Source organism: Stegodyphus dumicola, chromosome X1, assembly GCF_044657685.1.
Source record: "Stegodyphus dumicola isolate Sdum_Otavi_A_Nest chromosome X1, ASM4465768v1".
In the NCBI taxonomy this organism is placed as follows: Eukaryota; Metazoa; Arthropoda; class Arachnida; order Araneae; family Eresidae; genus Stegodyphus; species Stegodyphus dumicola.
In genome coordinates, this window is record NC_140780.1 from 112,987,177 (window position 1) to 113,006,838 (window position 19,662).

At 33.3% G+C, this 19,662-nt stretch overlaps 2 protein-coding genes across 3 annotated transcripts in view; both read left to right on the top strand.

Annotated features, from left to right (window-relative positions):
* The first annotated feature begins 13,318 nt into the window (after positions 1 to 13,318).
* The window catches only part of LOC118198603 (muscleblind-like protein 1), a 713,982-nt gene continuing 707,638 nt past the window's right edge, over positions 13,319 to 19,662 (top strand). Inside the window, exon 1 of the mRNA XM_085807963.1 lies at positions 13,319 to 13,757. The gene's annotated coding sequence lies outside the window, so the exon portion shown is untranslated. The remainder of the gene's footprint in view (positions 13,758 to 19,662) is intronic.
* Positions 13,756 to 19,662, top strand: part of LOC146993242 (protein muscleblind-like) — a 202,910-nt gene continuing 197,003 nt past the window's right edge. For both annotated transcript variants that reach the window (XM_085807975.1, XM_085807974.1), the window contains exon 1: positions 13,756 to 14,190. In XM_085807975.1, coding sequence (XP_085664101.1) covers positions 14,020 to 14,190 — 171 coding nt within the window. In that variant the 5' untranslated portion in view covers positions 13,756 to 14,019. The remainder of the gene's footprint in view (positions 14,191 to 19,662) is intronic.

The window sequence follows — 19,662 nt, forward strand, 5'->3', positions numbered from 1 at the left end:
ATTCTTCGACAATTGAAGAAGACAGTTTAGCGCATAGGGGCGTAAAAGTTGCTTTTCTCAAATACCTGCATGTTTGATTGCTGAAGAATTACCCAGAGATGAAGAAAATAAGACCTATTGCAGAGAAATCTTGCATCTTATTTTTTTTCAGGTGGCAAATTTTCTTTTCTTTCACGGATTCCTGGTAAATCTACTTATCTAAACACAACTTTCGATAAAGCTTTTTTAGGTATGTAGTTGATTCTATGTTGTCGTACATTTCTAACTGCATTCTATTAGTGTTCAGAAGTTTGATAAATTTTCTTGTTAAGTATTTGCTTCGAAAAATTTACAGATTCCTTGAGATTCAATTTCATTGAGTCTAACTTCCTTCGGAACATTCAAAATGTGAGAGAAGCAAGATCATTTATCATTTCCCCTTAATTATATGTACACTGACGTCATACGCAAACTTAAACTAATTAGCATATGCAATCAATCCTATGTTGTCAGAGAATCCTAGTTCGTAACTCCAACGCAGATGTATTGAGATTTCTTAAAGAGATCCTAATACAATTTGGAAAGTTAAAATACTCCTTCTTCGTTAAATATTCTTTTATTTTACTTAAAGGTTATTTGTAATATAACTTATAATAATTCTTTTAGCTTGCTAATAATAACTCATTTTGTTAGCCATTTGCATGATTTGCGAGAGCTTATCTGATCTGAAACGTATTACAGAAACGTAATCAGTGCTTCTGCTTGTAAGTGAAAGAAATTAATTTTGATATTATCATTACTTTAAAGCAGCGTATACGAACTTAATATGTAAGATAAACAAATTAACCATTCAAATGTTACTATCATACAGTTTTCTTGAAACTGCATCAGTGTGCTCAAATAACTCCTCATAAGTAGAGTAGGTTAAATATTGAGGTTTCCCAAAATCATTTCTTTTAATACACTTTCAATAAGAGGAAAGAAATATTTTGAAAAAAAGAGAGTTTGGAAGAAAAGAAGGTATTTTTCTTTTCTGCCACTAGTCTTCTTTCTGAAATTACTTTTGACCGGCACTTTTCTCTATCATACCGGAAGAAAGATTCGGTGCGAAAAGAATAAAGTTTACACAAGCGGTCGAAGAGAAAACAAGTTTCACGTAACTAAAAAGAAACAAAATGGGATATGAAATTGGAAATTAAAGTCGATATTTTCCTTTGTATTTATGAGTTAATATATCCACTGTTAAAAAGGAGAGAAAATAATGTGTTAAGCTATCAAAGCCTGTGAAAATTTCTTATAGCTTGATGTTACAGCAAACGTTGATTTTTCGTTATTTTGATCCCTTCTTATGTATCTTTATTTGCTTTGTCCACTGTACTTTATCCCAACAATGGGAAGAGGAGAAAAGGCAAAAACATTTACGCCCTGTTGGATTGCAAATTTTAACATGTAATCTATGTATGAATACGGAAAAGCAAGAGCAAGAGCTAGCTACCTAAGGAAAGGAATACCTTCGGTGGAAATTTTGTTCAATAGTTAATACACAGTCCATTCATATAATCTCTACACAAAAAGGGGGATACACGTCCCTTTCTACTACGCTGATTAACGAACTTGCATTTTTCATTAGAATATATATTAACTTTATATATAACGCTGTTCAAACAAACATATTTTGACACAAAATCGGACTTTTTCTGAAATGACATACCGAATGTTTTCCCATATTTCGATTCTACGACTCAAACTACTTCAAACTGCCAAGTTTTGTAAAAATCCACAAGCACTTTTTAAAAAATCAGCTTTCAAAATTTTAGCTGCTCTATGTTAATTGAATTTGGTATATATTTATTAATATCTCTTTTTTTCATTAAACTTAATTGATTTGTTCTTTCAAAATTTGATATTTAGATTTAATCCAAAAACATTCGCAGACATTTTCTTAATTAATTGTTAAATTTTAATTTTTTTAATAATTTTTATAAATTTTTCGAAAACATTTCTAAGTTATAAAAGTTTTACCATCACCCCAAAGTAGGTGTATTTCTAGGCATACCTACAAAAAAATTAGAATTTTTTATTCAAAATTTCACAAGATATGCGGTATTTTACTGGCGCATTCTGAAATTTGGCATATTTGTTAGAAGTGATAATAATGCCTGGTTTACGCGCTTTGTTAAAATGATTTGAAGGAATGAACGATGCACCTGTTTTGTCCGCTCACGCGCAAAGAAAATGAAAGGAAAATGGGTTACTATAAATTAAGAATTTCGCTTAATTATTCTTGGCGCAAGATGAAAAATGTGCGCCAAGCTAAATTTTAAACTTTTAGGTAAGTTTCTCACAAAATTTTGCAAAATTTCATATTTAGACATTATCTGAGTCGTCAAATCGAAATATATGAGAAAATCGGTATGTCATTTCAGAAGCTATATATAAATCTAATATATACCCTAAGTCGCGCTTTCGAGCCATGAAAAATGCAAATTAAATTTCGTCAATCGGTTCAATAGAACGGGAGATGGAGAACTGTCCCTCCGTCCTCTTTATGCAGAGTCTACAACTTTACACTTCTCACCTTTCGTTAAACGAACAAATATCAGGTTTTCTTCCCTTTGAAGTGAAATACATTACAGACTCTATCGTTAGAGGAGATTAAATCTCCTCAGATAAAATAGTAAAAACATTCAAGTCGTAAAGAAGGGAAAAAAAACATGAAAAGTTACGGAATATTCTGTGGAGGGATATAAACTACGTAGGAAAGAATGTTTCCTTCCAGCAAGTCTTAAAGCTGGATCTTCAACTACATAACTCGAGTCCGGATCCTCTTTACTCTCAAACAAGTTCTCTGTTTCTACGTTACCGAAGTCAGCAGCCAGCTCCCCATTCTGTCTACCTCAGCTGCATTCCTATGTGGTGAATCCTTAACAAATTAATATTAAGAAGAACATTTAAAAAAACTATGTATGCCAATAAATATCACGTTTGCTATATGTATACCATATATTAACCTTCATCTGCTAAGATCAAAATTACCATGGTCTAAAAATACTTGTATACCTCATATTAGAACTATAGGGATGTGTAATTGCATGAATTCATAGGTTCAAATCAGGTTTCATTATTGCTTTTATAACGTTTTCATAATTTGTCTGACTATAAAAAATATAATGTTGCTTAGATTATGGAATATATTGCTTATAATTTAGAGTTCTCAAATTTTGTAAATCTTACAACCTAACAGCTGTATATGAAAAACCTTCACTGAGTATTATTACTTTCATTAATAGTATGTTGACATAACAGTCGACTTTTTATTTTAAATTTTATGCAAATTTTCAACATTACTTAAACATTTTATCTAACAGAAATCTGAATTTTTTGTAATAAAAACTCTATAATAAAAGTAAGAGTACAATTTATATATAAAAATTTGACTACATGGCAAGCACTTAGATACTGATTTCAATGTCTTTAAATGTTATTATTATAAAGTTTAGATATATTCTTATTAAACTAAGATATACTTTTATTCTATTATAAAGTTTAGATGTACAGAACAGAAGGCACACTTCATCTATGCCACACTTCATCAATCGTATTAGATGGAGAGGGTTGCTAGGCCAGTCCTAGGAATAATCTAAATTGATAAATATTTTAAAAGACAATTAAAGATTTTTTTAAAATGGAAATCTAAAGCGCAAAATTCTGTGCGAAAAAGAGTGCTGTAAAAAGGTTCTGGAGACAAGAGTTACAAAACTAAAAACTTTCAAATCAAGATACCGGGTCTCTAATGCGCCTGTCCTTAATGTCTGTAAGAGCTTCTAGAGTTCCTCGCTGGGTAATTCTAAGTTACAGTTGAAAGTGAGGAATCTTAAGAACTAGTAAGCGAGTAATCGCTTGAGTTCGTGTGACAGGAATCAACATAATGGAAGGGTAAAATAACCCTTTATTATTCAAAATAAGATTTGACAGAACTCCGTCTTGGAATTGTACAATAAAGCCGACACTTGGGCTTGAACTTAAGAAACTAAGAACTAAGCTAAACTAATCTAAACTAAAGAGGTATAGCCAAAGCTATCAAAATTCTAACAGAGTTGGCCCCTTAACGTTAATAGATTGCGAAGCTATCAAAGGCCTAAAGTACAGCCGAACGTGATAATAGCTTACGAGAAAGTATCCTAAAAAGGCGGACGCGTGCAGCCAGAATACCTGGTATCTCTCTCACTAAGACCGAAGAACTTTGCGGTTAAATACCGCTTTTCCTCATTATGTATTCAGACGTGATTCTAAAACTACGTTCTGGCCGGAAGTGGTAAGTTGAAGTTATGAATCGATAGGAAAGGAAATTTAACTCAAAATTTAACTGTTAATAAAATTAGCATAATCCTTACAAGCTTCTTAAGTCAACATTTTCAGACAATTCAGTATAATAGTAATAATAATAATAAATAATAGTAACAACGACAATATTATAAAGACTAACATGGTGAAAATATTCTGAATACGCGATAGGGAAATGGAAAAATTGAATCAAATGACAGAAACGATAAAATTAAACATGTCCCCAATAAGATCAAAACAAAATTACATTTTTTTAATCAAACACATTGGTTTGTTCGCAAAAGCTCTAAAAAATAACAGGACAACAAAGCAAAAGAATTTTAAATAGCAAAATTAAATTTGAACATCCAAGAAAAAGTGTAAATTGAAAATTTTTGGGATTCATGCTTGTGAGTCTAATATATAAACTTAAAAATATTTTGCAAGCAGAAAATATTCTCGCAAGTAAATATAATGAGCAGCAGATTATTACGCTTTTAAAATTAAATTTAGAATCTGAATTCTTACAACAAAAGTGCCTGATATCTGAATATCTAATTTAAATTAGATATATATTATTCATACGATCTATATTCTACGGGAAACTGACTCCTTCATAGTTTACATATATGGAAATATCTTTAACCACGCTTGTGGTCAATCTGTTTGATATTTGTTCCAAATAATGTTCAGTAGTCTTAACCAATTACCAAATGGGAGCGAAATAATAAACACTCTTAAGAATATCAGTATGATAACCATAGAATATACAGTACAAATGAAATCATCTTCCATTTCATAAAAATAATATAAATAAATTAAACCTTAATTTAATCTAAGGAGACGCTGTCATTGTACTTAAGTTCGACTGATGTTGCTATATGTGGAGTAAATAAATTCAGTTTAAACAATGCAGCACCTCTAACAAACGATTTTGTCAAATATTCTACAAGCTAACTTAAATCTGATAATACATATCTAAATTAACAAAGTACTTTTCTAGCCTAATGCAATTTTTATAAGCAAACGTGTGAATAATTTTCTATTTAACTTAGCCAGAGTAATTTATAATGGCAATACTTTGCTCTGGATCATTATGTCGCGGCATTTTTCTGATAAAAATGTCAAAAACATGATTTCCAGAGTTTCCGAGTTAAGAACATAATTTCCAGAGCACCGATGCATAGCGACATATATGAGTAAGTAAACGGATTAAGTTCCCAGTGGATACTGATTACTTAGGCTTGTCATAACTGAACCTTATTCCTTTGGCTGTTAAATTTTTTGAATGTTAGTCAGTCTTCTACACTTCATTCTCTTATTCAAATAATGATAATTACTAGTTTGAGGCATGAAATAACGTATTAATCAGATATCATGTATGAAAGCAATGAATGCGTTGATTTAAGTTATGAATTGTTAAGTTATATGAATTGTATGGAAGCTATAGTTATATGAATTGTATGGAAGTTATATGAATTATATGAATTGTAAGGTATGCGATGATGTAATTTAACAATGATAAAATGTAACATTATAAATAAAATGCTTACAGTTCTCGAATGATGAAATGAAAATCGGAACTAGGCCAGACTGATGGTAAAGAAATTCTTCCATCTGCTTATTGGGGCACCAGTGGAAAATCCGTGATTTCCACATTTAAAAATTTTCGATATTAAATTACCACTTTATTACAAAGCTTCTAAAAATTTCTTATTTCCTCCGCTATTTCTCCTAAGTAGAATGTGATACGCAATAGTGTTAAGGAGTAAAATTTCTTCTGATGTAAAGTTGCTTACCACATTCTATCATTTTGTAGTCATTTTTTGTACAAATTACACTGCATTTAAAACATCGAATTAAGTATACTGTGTTGAGACATTAGGTATTTTTTGAAGCAGGCAATGAGCAATCGTCTTCGGGAATCGAACCACGGAACTCTGGAATACCGGCCCAGCGTGCAGAACCACTACACCACGAAGGCACACCGCTAGGAAGGCGGGAGAAATACTTTATATATTCCCCCTTTTAAAGGGAGACTGGGGTTTTTAGGGGACCCAATCGCCAAATCCTAGGTGTGGAGATTCATCATGCACGACCCTTTTAGTTAGGGCGCCACTGTAAAGACATTAGGTATTTTTTGGAAACAGACAAGGTGAAAAATGAGCAATCGCCTTCGCCGGAAATCGAACCACGGACTTCTGGAATACCGGCCCAGCGTTCAGAACCACTACACCACGAAGGCACGCTAGGAAGGTGGGAGAAATACCTTATAACTAGAAGGCATTACAACATCTTTAATAGTCTTCAAAGAACTATTACATACTTAGTAATATGTGACAAAATCGTCGTTTGCACCTGCATTGCTAGCTTTTTTTATGGAACGTCACCAGCTTCAAAATATACCTAAATGCTCTTTATCAGTTATTTAAAGTTAGTTTTATAAATGATGTAAAAACGTAAAACTAAGTTTGCAGTAACTAATGCTTTTAAGAGAATTGTATTGTTCTACTGTAACTGGGAACTTAAAAACAGTTTGTGCTGAAACCATATGTTTTAATTTAACCTTTCACAAGTAGCGAGGTAAAATAAACTTGAAGTGTTTTAATTCTGTGTCTGTTTGCTGGTTAGATATTCTGGTAGTGGTAATTCACCTCTCAGAACATGAGTAACATCTTATAATCATTTTTATGGTAATTGACCTAGGTAAGTTATTTGAAACCGACAGATGGTGCTACAAAGTAAAGTCTGCAGTGCACCATGCCATACAATGACTTGGCATGCATTTATGACGAAAGAAAACAAAAACTTGTTCAGACAGGTTTAGCACTTATTTTCTTCAGAAATGCATTTCAGAAATCGATGTTACTGCTTCATCTAACATGCTAATTCCTCCAATCTATCATACAGCCTCCTCATAAAAAATACCCCCTTTAGTTGGCGATAAGTCTTCAGAGACCGACTTAAATGTTGATTTAACCCCTCTGCATGTAAAGATTTACTAGCCTCATCCTCACCCCGCTCGCACATACCTCAAAGACAACAATCTAAAATACATACTTCTCTTTATTTACTTATAACTTTTTATTTATAATATCTGCTGCCCAGAAGGGAAAGTGGTTAGTGACTCTAACTGCGATAGCAAGGGACCGAGGTTCGAATGCCAGAGAAGGCATGGATGTGAATTGTCTATTCCTTCATAAGAGGCAACGGTGGCCTCATAATAAAATGACCACCGTTTCTCGCCTTAGTAGTGGCCAAAGCCTAAAATAGCAAGAGACCTTTATTAAAAAAATAATATACCATAATTAAAATTTTAAACGTATTACTTATTTGTTTTAATAGTTCAAATTGTTTATTTTATAAAATTTAACGCTCTTATCTCCCAAATATAGTTAGGACATTAAGTCCTGCAGCCCCTACTAGACTGCTAGCAAGTTATCGCTTAGTCTTAAGCAAATCACAAATACCTGAGAAGGTTAAAATAACCTTTTTATTTAGTCTTTAAATCTAATGAAACAGGCACAGCTTTTGCTACAACGTACTTCTGCTACCTTGCGGGTATTTAAATTAACTGAACAGAAACTTAAATTTTAAATATAGATAACGCAGTCAACGATTACACATAAAATAAACTAATTAAACTGGCTCAGAAATTTACCGGCGAGATTTTTTTAACTTGCTTTTGCTATGAAGACGCTAAAGTCGGAATATAACTTGAGGCAGATCTAGCGAGAGTTAAGTAACAGCAAGACGCGGCTGCCAGAAGGTCTCATCTAAACATTCAAAAGCCTCAGCTTAAATATACAGAAACCTCATTTGCATTCTGGTGAGGAAAACGGAAAGAAGAGGCTAAGTAAAGCTGAAATCATAATAATTGGTTAATTAAAACAAAATACTTTACAAAGTAATTATGATATATAATATATCGAAATTTAATATGCGAAACGAAAGACCGTGCGAAGCAGCCGTGTTGACAGATTTTAACACATGAGGCAATTTTCAAAATTCTCCTAAATATATTTTCTCTCTGTCAAATTAATATTTAACTTATTATATTTCGGTTATTTTTCCTTGAAGTAGCAGTCTCGTTCAATTGACCCACGGAATGATTCTATTCCGAAATATAAAAGAAATATCATCTGAAAAATTATATTTGACGTTAAAGACAATAAAAAATGGATAATTCAAGAAGCATATTTCTTCAGATCCATTAAAGTGGCTTCATATGGAAGTCTATAATCTGGGACTTTTTTTAAGTCCATACGATTCAGAAATAAAATGAAGAATACGTATGCTCCTCGTTTGAAGAATATCTTGTGTTTTAACAGCATAGTCTCGAAAGATATTTGTAATACCATTGTAATAAAAACTGATAATCTGATACATACAAGTACATTGTATAGGGAATATGTAGCTAAATGAACAAAAATTAGTCCTAAAGATTATATTTCTAATTAAAATATTCAGAAAAGATAGAAAAAGATTTAGATTTGGATTATTAAGAGAATATTGCCATATACATCGTCATAAAGTACTATTAATAGTAACTGCGAACAACAAACATTCATGGCTTTTCCTTAATAGAGACTTTGCAGCGACGGTGCGAAGGCTGATTAAATGGCATTTTAGCATGTTAGCTGTTGACCCCGCAGTTGTTTAGCTCCATCTCAACTTGATGGAGCGCCCCCTCCCCTCACGGGGAGTAAATCCGAGGCTCTCTTACATCTTCTTCTCCTGCCATTAACTTTTCGGAAGGACCATCGGCTCGAGAATATTTTAAGCGTCACTATGCACTTACAAACATTCATACCTTCTCCGGGATTCTAAATGGGCCCAAGCCTATAGCAGTTGGTTTCCAGCAAAGCGGCTTCTGAAAAAGGCTTAAAATTACTGTGAGAAAATATCGATGAAAAGCTGCACTGAGTCTAGATGGTTTATTCACATTTAAAATGATTTTACCTGATGTGCTAAAAGATGTTTCATGATTATGATATTGTTTCGACCTTCACATACAATATGCTTCATTAAATTACTGGATTCGTAATCCGAAGTTATCTCTCTGCCTTTCCATAAAGTTCTATTGGGCTCACCAGCTACCGAGCGGTAAAGTCGAAGTTCGGTCTGAGGTTCGAATCCCGCGAACGGGATGACTCCATGGGCGTTTTTGTGGTTTTCTCCATGTGTAACGTGTATGCGAGCCATTTTACCTTGAATAGTCCTCCACGAAGGCATCCTTTCCCTTAGGCAGATATTCCTTGAGTCTTTTCCGTAATCACACAAACCAAACCAAACCATAAAGTTTTGTTAACTGTACTACGAGGTGTAACACAAAAAGGAGACTAAGTGTGTAGCTTGAAAACAAAGTGGAGTTGGCAACAACTGTTTTGGTGACTTCATGCCACACACCTCCTCTATCCATGAAGCCAGTTGCGACTTAACCGATCACGCCAGTGGGGAGTATTGCGTCATTGAATAAACATGTGCAACTGCATTCTGCAGGAAAAATGTATAATCAAAAAACCGAACAGCGAATCAACATCAAGTTTTTTGTGAAACTTAAAAAATCAGCCACGGAGGAAGCATTTAAAACATTAACCGAGGTTTATGGAGATGAAACTTTGTCTCGCGCATGTGTGTCTGACTGGCATAAGCGGTTTTCAGGGGGAAGGGACGATGATGTGGTGGATGATGTGATGTGTGGAAGATGATGTGGTGGAAGCACGTTCATCATGATTGAATGGGTTTCCAGTGGTCAGACTGTTAATCAATACTACTACATTGACGTACTAAAAAGGCTTCGTGAAAAAATTAGGAAAAAAAGCAGCAGTTGCGGAGTGATCGATGAATGTTGCACCAGGACAATGCACCCGCTCACACGACCCTATCTGTCAAGCAGTTTCTGACCAGCAAAAACATTACTGTGATTAGGCATCCACCTTATTCACCTGATTTGGCTGCATGCGACATTGCGACCTTTTTTTTTATTTCCTAAAGTTAAATCTTGCTTAAAGGAAAGCCATTTTACCTCAGCTGAAGAAGTTCAAGGAAAAACGGAGAATCTCCTGAAGGGCCTTTCAAACACGTCGTTCCAGAACTGTTACCAGCAATGACAGAACCGAATGCATAAATATGTGAATGTTGAAGGGAACTACTTTGAAAGTGATAATGTCATGGAGAACTAACTGATTCTGTAAGTACAATGATTTATTGGACCAGTCTCTCTCTCTTTTTTTTTTTTTTTTTTTGTTGTTGTTGTTGTTGTTGTTGTTTGTTTGTTTTACGCCTTGTATGTATCAGATTATCAGTTTTTATTTTGCCCGGCAGACCACGTAAAATATTTTATGCAAGGAAATTGCTAATCTAAAAGCTGGCACTCAGGTAATAATAAATTCAAAATTATTTTGATATCATTGTTTAACGTGTAGAATGTTACAAGCATATTTTAAGACCGTTTCGAAAAGAATAAAGAGAGTAACGGAATAAAATTAGAAAAATCTGTCCTCGGTTTTTAATTTTCATTGATGAGTTAAAAAAAAAAAAAAAACAAGTTTTTTCCCTCCCAATGGACATACATGGGGGAGATAAATTCACCCTTAGCTGAAATATAACTCTGTACTACAAGTATTGTCAGTAAATAATTATGATTTAGAAATCGATTAAAAAGATTTCAGCCCTTCTTGAGTAGTGTTGTTAAAAATACATGAAAAGTCGATTTTCCTCATTCTGCGCAAAGAACTTCTAAAATTAACTGAAGTTTTTAAAGCAAGATAATCCATGGATCCGTGACCCCAACGTTATGCCAAAGTATATTCAGAAATTTGGCGTCACTAGATAGAGGAAATCTATTATACGTTGTAGAGACATTAGGTTTTTTTTTTTTTTTTTTTTTTTTTTTTTTTTTTTTTGGAAGCATGGAAGCAAAAGAGATGAAAAATTAGCAACGCCTTCGCCGGTAATCGAACCGCGGACCTCTGGATACCGGCCCAGCGTGCGGAACTACTACACGACGAAGGCCAAGCTAGGAAAGTGAGAAAAATACCTTATAACATAATACGTTGACTGTGATTATTATTAATTCTAAAACTTATGTGCACTTTTAGAATTAATAAGGACTCAGTTTTTTAATCGAACGTTCATTAATTTTTAAGAGTTTTTAAAGTATATTAAGATTCATAAAATTAAAAAAAGACTTCAAAAAGCATTAAAAAGCAAAATGCTGAATATTTTAGGTTCTCATTTTCCATTGTTTAATTACTAATTCTTTTTAAGATTTTCATGTTTATTCTCTTTCTCTTCACAATATATAGTATCTGAAAATGCATCCTTGTCCACGTAGACTACAATGAATTGACTTTATGGTCACTGCTAATAATTGTTGTAATACCCAAAAAAAGGAGAAAGATGTGCATGTTTTATTCGCATGTGAATAGTTTTGTAGAAGTTGAAAAAGCCTGTAATCTGTTTTTCTCCTTTCTCAGTGAGTATGTGCGTATTTTATTATAGAAAGAAAGAAAAGTGGCTGCAAGTGGGATTAAATTCCATAAAGCCACAGAAGGAATATTTCTTAAACGAAAGTAATTTTTTTCTGACCCTATAAGTTCACACTATGAATAAAACTTAGAAACACATTTACAGTATGGCTTATTAAAAATGAAATAACATTAGGTATAAGAAAAGTTCCGAGAGAAGAAATAATAAAACGGAGTATATATAAATTCCTTAAAAGAGCACAATACGATAAATGTAATCAAAATATGGATTTTGGATGGTTTAAGTTATTGCTGTAACCATTTTAATCATATTTGGCAAAATTCGAAACTTTACCTTAAAGTTTTAAGGCAGAAATCAAAGAAACCTTTCCTTTTTCCTTACTTGGTCACTTCTTGAAGAGATGTCAAATTAGGAAGAGCCCTGTTGTCGTGTCCATCTCCCTGAAACAATCAGCTGTGGAAGTGACTATTTTTTCTGAAAACAGAAATAAGCACTGCTATGGCCTGTCTAAGACGGTCACCTCTACGCAAGACAAAACTCATTTGGGGCCGTGAGAGGTTGTCTTGCAGAAGGCTGCGTAAATTTCATTTCATGCTGCCGAAAAGGAGGAGTAAAATGAGATCATGATTCATGTTAGCAATAAAAATATTTATTTCACTTCTCTCAACCTGCAGCTGTTTTACACGAATAAAAATCGGAGCACAGCTTTTGCTTGTTTTTCATTGTTGTCAACTCATGCTTTTAAATAATATGGAATTTTTTTTTGAAGTGAGATGTGTGAAATACGTTAGCTATAATTTGATTTATCTGTTCAATCGATTACTGAGTGGAATTTAGACAGAAAAAACAAGCTGAATTTAGAACAAGTTAAATCATTTTTTCACCATGCATGACAATAAGATATTTTTATTAAATCTAATAAAAAATCCCATGTACAATTTTATATTTTCAACAAACGCAGAAAAAGAAATTAGAGCGAAATCATTATTATTTAAAAAAATAGTAGCACGTTAAAAATGAAATTTTTAAAAATAATTTAATTTTTTAACAAGTAGATATAATATATATTTTAAACTATGTGATTTATTGTTAAACTACTATTAACCACATTTTTCAACATGAGACCTGGAAAATACGTAAACAGAGAGTTTGAAGTTTAATGTTTTTCCTCAAAAGAGCAAGCGACGAAATTAAAAAGTCGGTAAGCGCGCTGTTGACGATGCTTTAATATTCCATACCTACTTATTAGAAAAGAAAAGGAGTAAAATATTTAGCAGATGCGCATAATTATGTCTGTAAATTAATAATTCTTTGCGATGGCGTTCAAATTGTTTGTTCACTTCTACAGGTAGAAATCTAGCGTACGTAATCATAAAAAGTATAAACTTTCTTCTCGATTCGATTCCAAGGTTAAAGATTCTCCTGATCGAGTGGAGAGAACGCACCGTCAGTTGGCGCTGCTATCGTCCACCCCTCCGCCTAGACCTACCAAACGACCTTCCTCGCTCTCCCACCCTTCCATCCACTATCTCGCTGTGCCAGTGTTAGGAGAGGTTCACTTGAAGGGAACTTAAGTTTCGGCCGCTTGCTGCAACTCTGTGTTCTGTGGCGCCGTGGATTCAGTTCGTGTTACGATACACACACAGCCCTCCGTTGGCTGCTGCTGCCGTAGTCGCTACCCGGGAGCTTCGGGTGTTCCCTTATGGTCCCTTTTTCTCGGTTCCTATCAGCTGTCACCCGTTAGGACTTAACCGAACCTTATCTTTTTCCATCTAGTGGAGAAAAACTTTCTTCGGCATTTGCTCCAGCTGTTCCACTAGCATCACGAAACTTTTCGCTCTATTGGAAACTCGTGCAACGTTCCTTATCCTTCCTCTTCACTTCCACTGCGTAGTTACCGAACACTTCCCGAACTTTCTTGTCACAAACTTGACTGAAAATTTCCATCGTTACATATAAAAGTGAGTAACATTTCGTGTATTAAGAAGAGCTTTTTTGGTGACACACTCTTCAGATTCTGACATAAGTTGGTAGGTAAAACGTTTCCAGGTAACCAATAAACAACCACATCAACAAGTGCCCTTTCTTTAGGAAACCCCTGGGAACATTTCCTAACAAAGCAATCACTGGGCACCGCTGACCGTCCAGTGTTGGACAGATTTAATTTTCTCCGAGAAACGTCCCACAACAACCGCCATAGTGGAGTGCTGGTGCCTAGGTAGCATGGCCATGGTGAACAACGTGAAGGACTCTAGGTGGCTTCAGCTGGAGGTTTGCCGCGAGTACCAGAGGAACAAGTGCTCGCGGCCCGACACCGAATGCAAGTTCGCCCATCCTCCGGCCCATGTTGAAGTCCAGAACGGACGAGTCATCGCTTGTTACGACTCAATCAAGGTGAGAATTAATTCCCTCTCTCTATTGTCAAAATAAAATTCTTCATTAGTTAACAAACTGTAACCATTCATGTTGAGGTGTACACATGTCATTAAATTAATAGTGGTCCTCCTATTAACTCGCTAGCACTTTCATAAAGCAACCGAAATATGATACGATTTTTGTTAACTGTTGCTTTTAAAATCTCAAATGTAATTATGCTTTGGTTTTACGCGTACAATCCGATGTATTTCATGTTCCGGTTTTTAGTTTAAAACACAATGCGTCACCATTGTGTTTTAAACTAAAAATCCTGAGTGTTTAAAGGAATTATTCCCCACCCCAAATTATTTTCCCTGCTGAGTTTTCATTAAAACTAATATTTCTGTGCATCTCGCTATCTATGAGAACATTCCTAGTCCCAAAGGAGAAAATATCTTTGAACTTTTCCGGTGCGAAATATTATGAAAATGCCTACCTCTTCTCTGTTGCGTTACTTCATGATATGAGAAATCCATAGCATTTCAGAGGCCATAGCAACTATCTATCTACTTTGCTTTTTACTGCAGTTCCCATCACGCGATCACGCGGCTAAGCGTATAACCCGAGTAATTGTTAATTTCAGTTTCAAAAATTTCCTTCTTCGTTTTGTAGTTAGAATATAAATTCAGTTCATAAAATTCTGTGTCATTTCTTAACTTTAGGGAATGATATTGGAAGTTATTACTGTCGCAATAACTTACGTTGTAAATTCGAAATTAATGCATCTAAAAGTTCTTTTAAAGCGAAGCGAAACTTAATCAGTTACTTATTCGTTTTTGCAAATGTTTATCTAGTTTTAATTAAGACGATTTTTCAATGATTGGTGGCATATAGTAAGCTGGTTTCCGTTTTGTACAGTTAGTCGATTTCGATATGCGTCTAAGTTGTGCATGTTTTTTTTTCAAAGATTACAAGGTCAAAAGCAGTTTAATGAAAAGCAGCACTACAGTATTTCATTTTCCATTTTATTTTTAAGTTTAGTTTTTAAAATTTGAGCCAAAATGCTTCAAATAATAATCTGTGATATTTGCGTTCTGAAATTTACCTTTAAAGTAACAAACCTGGCAAAAAAAGCAGAATTATTTGCGTGCTGGACTTAGTTTCTGTATTTTTAATGTTTTCTTTCATGTATGTTTTTTCTAAGTTTACTTTTGCTCCAAAATAATTAAACCTAAGGATTACGTTCTATTCGATGTAATGATTAAAAACATTATTTAAACTTGTTAAGCTAAAAAAAGTTATTTAGTCTTTAAATAATATTTAAGTTTGCTACAATTATTACTATACTGAATTAAAATGTAATAATTTTATGCTATTTTTTCTTTAAAGTCAATTGCCACATAATTATGAAAAATAAATTGCTGAAAAGTTTTATAACAGAAGGCTATAAAACCTGAAGAAAAGTTTTTGTTTGTGAATCAAGTTAATCATGGAAAGGTCATTCTATGTCGTAATTATTTATATTCTATATATTTCTATTCATTATTCCTTTTATGTCATCTTTTAGGATGTCCAGCTCAAAAAGGAGAGCTGTTCTAGAGAAAATACATTATATTAATTGTAGGTCTATAGAAAGCATCCCTATTAGCCCATGAATATTTTGCTTATCCGAATATCTTAATCGTGTAAATAATAAAGTTACGTAATTTACCAAGGAGTTAGAGCATTAACGCTATTAAGATCTGATGTATGTCTAAATGCTATAAACATATAAGTATTTGCATTTTACTCAGTTATGTCTAATAAAAGAACAAGTTCATAATCATTAACTAACACAAATCTTCTTGGACTATGTCTTATAAGAAAGAAATAATTTTTTATGCTCTGCAAGATTCACGATATTAAGAAAATTTTTATTCATATAAATACAATCTGATAAGAAAGTTGCTTTATAAAAACTTGATTCCAAATTAAATATTCGGAAAGATTTTTAGTTCTTGAATGTCGAATGTAGTCCGCGTAATTTTGCGGCGTTTACGAGATTTTCCGGTTGCACCGATTTATTATCGGTATGTGTGATTTTCGTAGGATTACATGAATTTAGCATCAAATGGCTGGCTTAACTGAAGATTTGTGGGATCTATAAACTTAGTAAAGTTTACGTATAGCGCCAACCAACTCAAACATCCATTTCTCCTAACTAATCTTAATATGTGGTATCGTCATTAAATAAAGTTATGCCTTTTAAGACTTTAGTATTTTAATATTACTTAGAGTGAAGTTAACAAAACAATACTTTAAATACGTAATATATTTTAATATGAAAAAAAAATCAGACGAAAACGCCAGTGGTGGTTCTGTACTGCAGTTTGCTGTAAATGGTGACAACGTAAACGGAACACATGTGCATTTGGGTTTTCAGCCTCTCTTTCATGTACGTTAAGCAAGTGCAGGTACAGGTAACTTAAACTTTTCTGCTGAACACCAGATATGAAAGGGCTTACTTAGCGAACTTACTGCGGACAGGACGTGAGTGTAACAGCTCAGCTCACAAGGCCCGTGAATTCTGCCCCAGCTTTTAATCAGAATCAAATCTATAGAATAATGTCATAAATTCTCGGAGAAAACGATGTGCGTAGTATTTCATATTTTTTAACGAGACGTTGACTAAGCATTATTGTTTTAATCATAAAATGTCAAGACAGCTCACTTAGTCATCTAGCTTAAGAAACGATTTTTTTTCTCTGAAAGCTGATCCATACTGCTTGTTTTATTCGGATTTTGTATGTAAGGAGCTTCCCCGTGAGGCTTCGTTTACCCGGGAAGAGAAAGGAGGCACGACATTGTTTCTAAGAGATAGAATCAAAATTCGTACTTAGGCGCGCATCAATTCTCATTGTGTATATAATGCGAAGATCCTTGGTGTAAAAGTTATGCCGCGCTGTAAAAAATTGCTAATGGTATCTGTATTCTTTACAGAGGTAATATTTAAACTTGGTGTTTGATGTATGAGTAGAAAAGACTATTTTCAGTAAAACTCTCTTGAGGTAAATGCTCTTGAATACTGGCGATGCGTGTTTGGAGACGCAGTTCTGCATGTAATAGGAAACAAAGCTGTAGATAAAAATATAGTTTAATCTACGCCTTTTTTTACCAGAAGGCAAAAATATTGGTTACATAGCTAATATGGTACTTGAAAAAAGTAGTTTCATTGAGTTAAGATAATTTCATTTATTTAGATAGCTAATGCCATGAGTTAACGGAGTCATATTTTATTTGAAATTGAATTGATTCTAAAGCAAAATACTTTGTTTTCATAAATAAAACGGTGCTTTCAATAAAAAAAATTGTGTACAAAAACTGTTCAGCGAGATTTCATCTTCAAAGAATTTTCGATAAATTTGATGAAGTTATTGCTCCTTCTTATTATTGGAAGAAAATGAAAGATTAATCTGCGAAAATGGGGGGTTTTATTAGTCTCACTGCGTCGATATGCTGTCATGTGGACTTAATGTACATGCCCCTGTAGCCCTATGAATCATTCCTATAAAGCTAAGAGTGAAGGAACTAAACGGTAGTAATTCCTCTCTTGCTCTCTATGTATCGTTGTATTGTTCGAGTTAGTTCTACATTTGCGCTTTTTTCATTTTATTAGCTCGCTTTAAAGAATAAAGGATTTTCACATATCCCGTTGTCCCAGAACTTTACGTTGAACTGTTCGACTTTGTTCCGATCACCATTATTGTAAATTTCTAAGATAAATTTGTCGAAAGCAAGTGTATTGTTTAAACACAATTATTACTGAGCATTATTCGGTTAGAGACGAAAACTAAAAATGACGATAAACGCTTAGTGAATAGTACTTTCGTCAGAGTAGACTGTTATGCATTAAAACTAATTCCAACCCTCGTTTGTTTATTAGTCTAGAAACTAAATTCGGTCGGGAAACATATTGAAGAATTTTATCGATATATCAAGAAATGATTTAAAATAACACATAGCTGTAAGCGCATTCTTTTAGAATATTCTAGACTAGCATCTGTAAACGTCTGTGATTTCTAACACCTAAAATAAATTTAAACTAACGATTGATAAAAAATATTATTAATTTGTAGTGTTCGTATCTTTTACTTCATATTCATATTAAATACGCATATAAATATAAAATTCATATTAATACGTACATATTTAATAAAAAACACGTATTTAATAGATCTCTCCTCGTTGTGGATGCTAACTGAATGGTCAGATTTAGTCATGGTGTGTGTGAGAAGATCCGTCATATTCAGGCCACTAATTTCCAACTTCTTTAACGTCGATATGTTTACTTTTGAACATCTGAAAGCAGGTATTACGATAGTAAAAAATAGTTACGATAGTAAAAAAAAAAAAAAAAGTCGTATGTATGAAAATATCAGCAATTTACGATTTAGACATTTTAAATTTTTTAACGTAAAAAACTAACTAATACTTAATTTACCTGATTGCTGTCATCCTAACTAATTACTTTACACACCTGCACGTTCATATTCACTCTTCTTTATCAGAGATATATAATATCACGCTAGAGTTTCATATTAACTTTAAAAAAATAGACGCATTAATTTTTAGCAGATTTCTAAAATAAAATTCAAATGAAATGTACATGACCTTTCCATCTGATTTCAGTTTGAAGAACTTGATGGACTTTATGTTAGAGAATTATAACTTTTTTTAACTTTAATTTTTAATTTATTTTTAATTTTTAATTTTTAATTTTAACTTTAATTATAACTTTAATTTAACCACCCATTTTGCATTTAATAAATTCTATTGTTGCAGTAATATATTACATATCTCTAGTTCGTTTTGGAATGCTTAAAAAATTATTATTACATACGTTTCGAATGACTTATTTATTACACATGCTTCGAATGAATTATTATTATTACTACTTTGATATCGCTTATTCTAGGTGATAACGATCAAGAATAAAAAGAGACATATCCCCTACATTTGTAATTTCAACTCTGTCATTTGATTATTCTTGTTATATACTGTAGTTTATTCATCAAAAATAACAATTTTATTCTCCAAAATAACCAATTAAGTATCTGTAGCACATTAATTAACCAATGGATTAAAAAAATGTCAAAGGAAATCTGAATAGGGAGGAAAGTGGACGTGGAGTAAAACGTCGTGCGCCGGAAAATTTCATTTGCGGAATTACGGCTGGTTGCTGCGTAGTTGCGGCTGCAGCTGCGCACTTAGCGGCGTACTTGACCCGCTCCGAAACTTTCTTAATGCCTCTCAAACCCGAGTATTTACAAGAGATAAAAAAGAATTTTTAAGCTGATTTTTTAAGAAGCATGGCATCCAGCACTAAGTTAATGATATATCTATATAGATATTTGTTGTTTGTTAGTTGGGTTTCTAAATGTGTAATATGAAAATGTGCTCTGCCTTTCAGCATTATGAGTAAATTCACCACAATAGCCATGATGAGAATTCTCAGTTTGAATTACAGTTTCC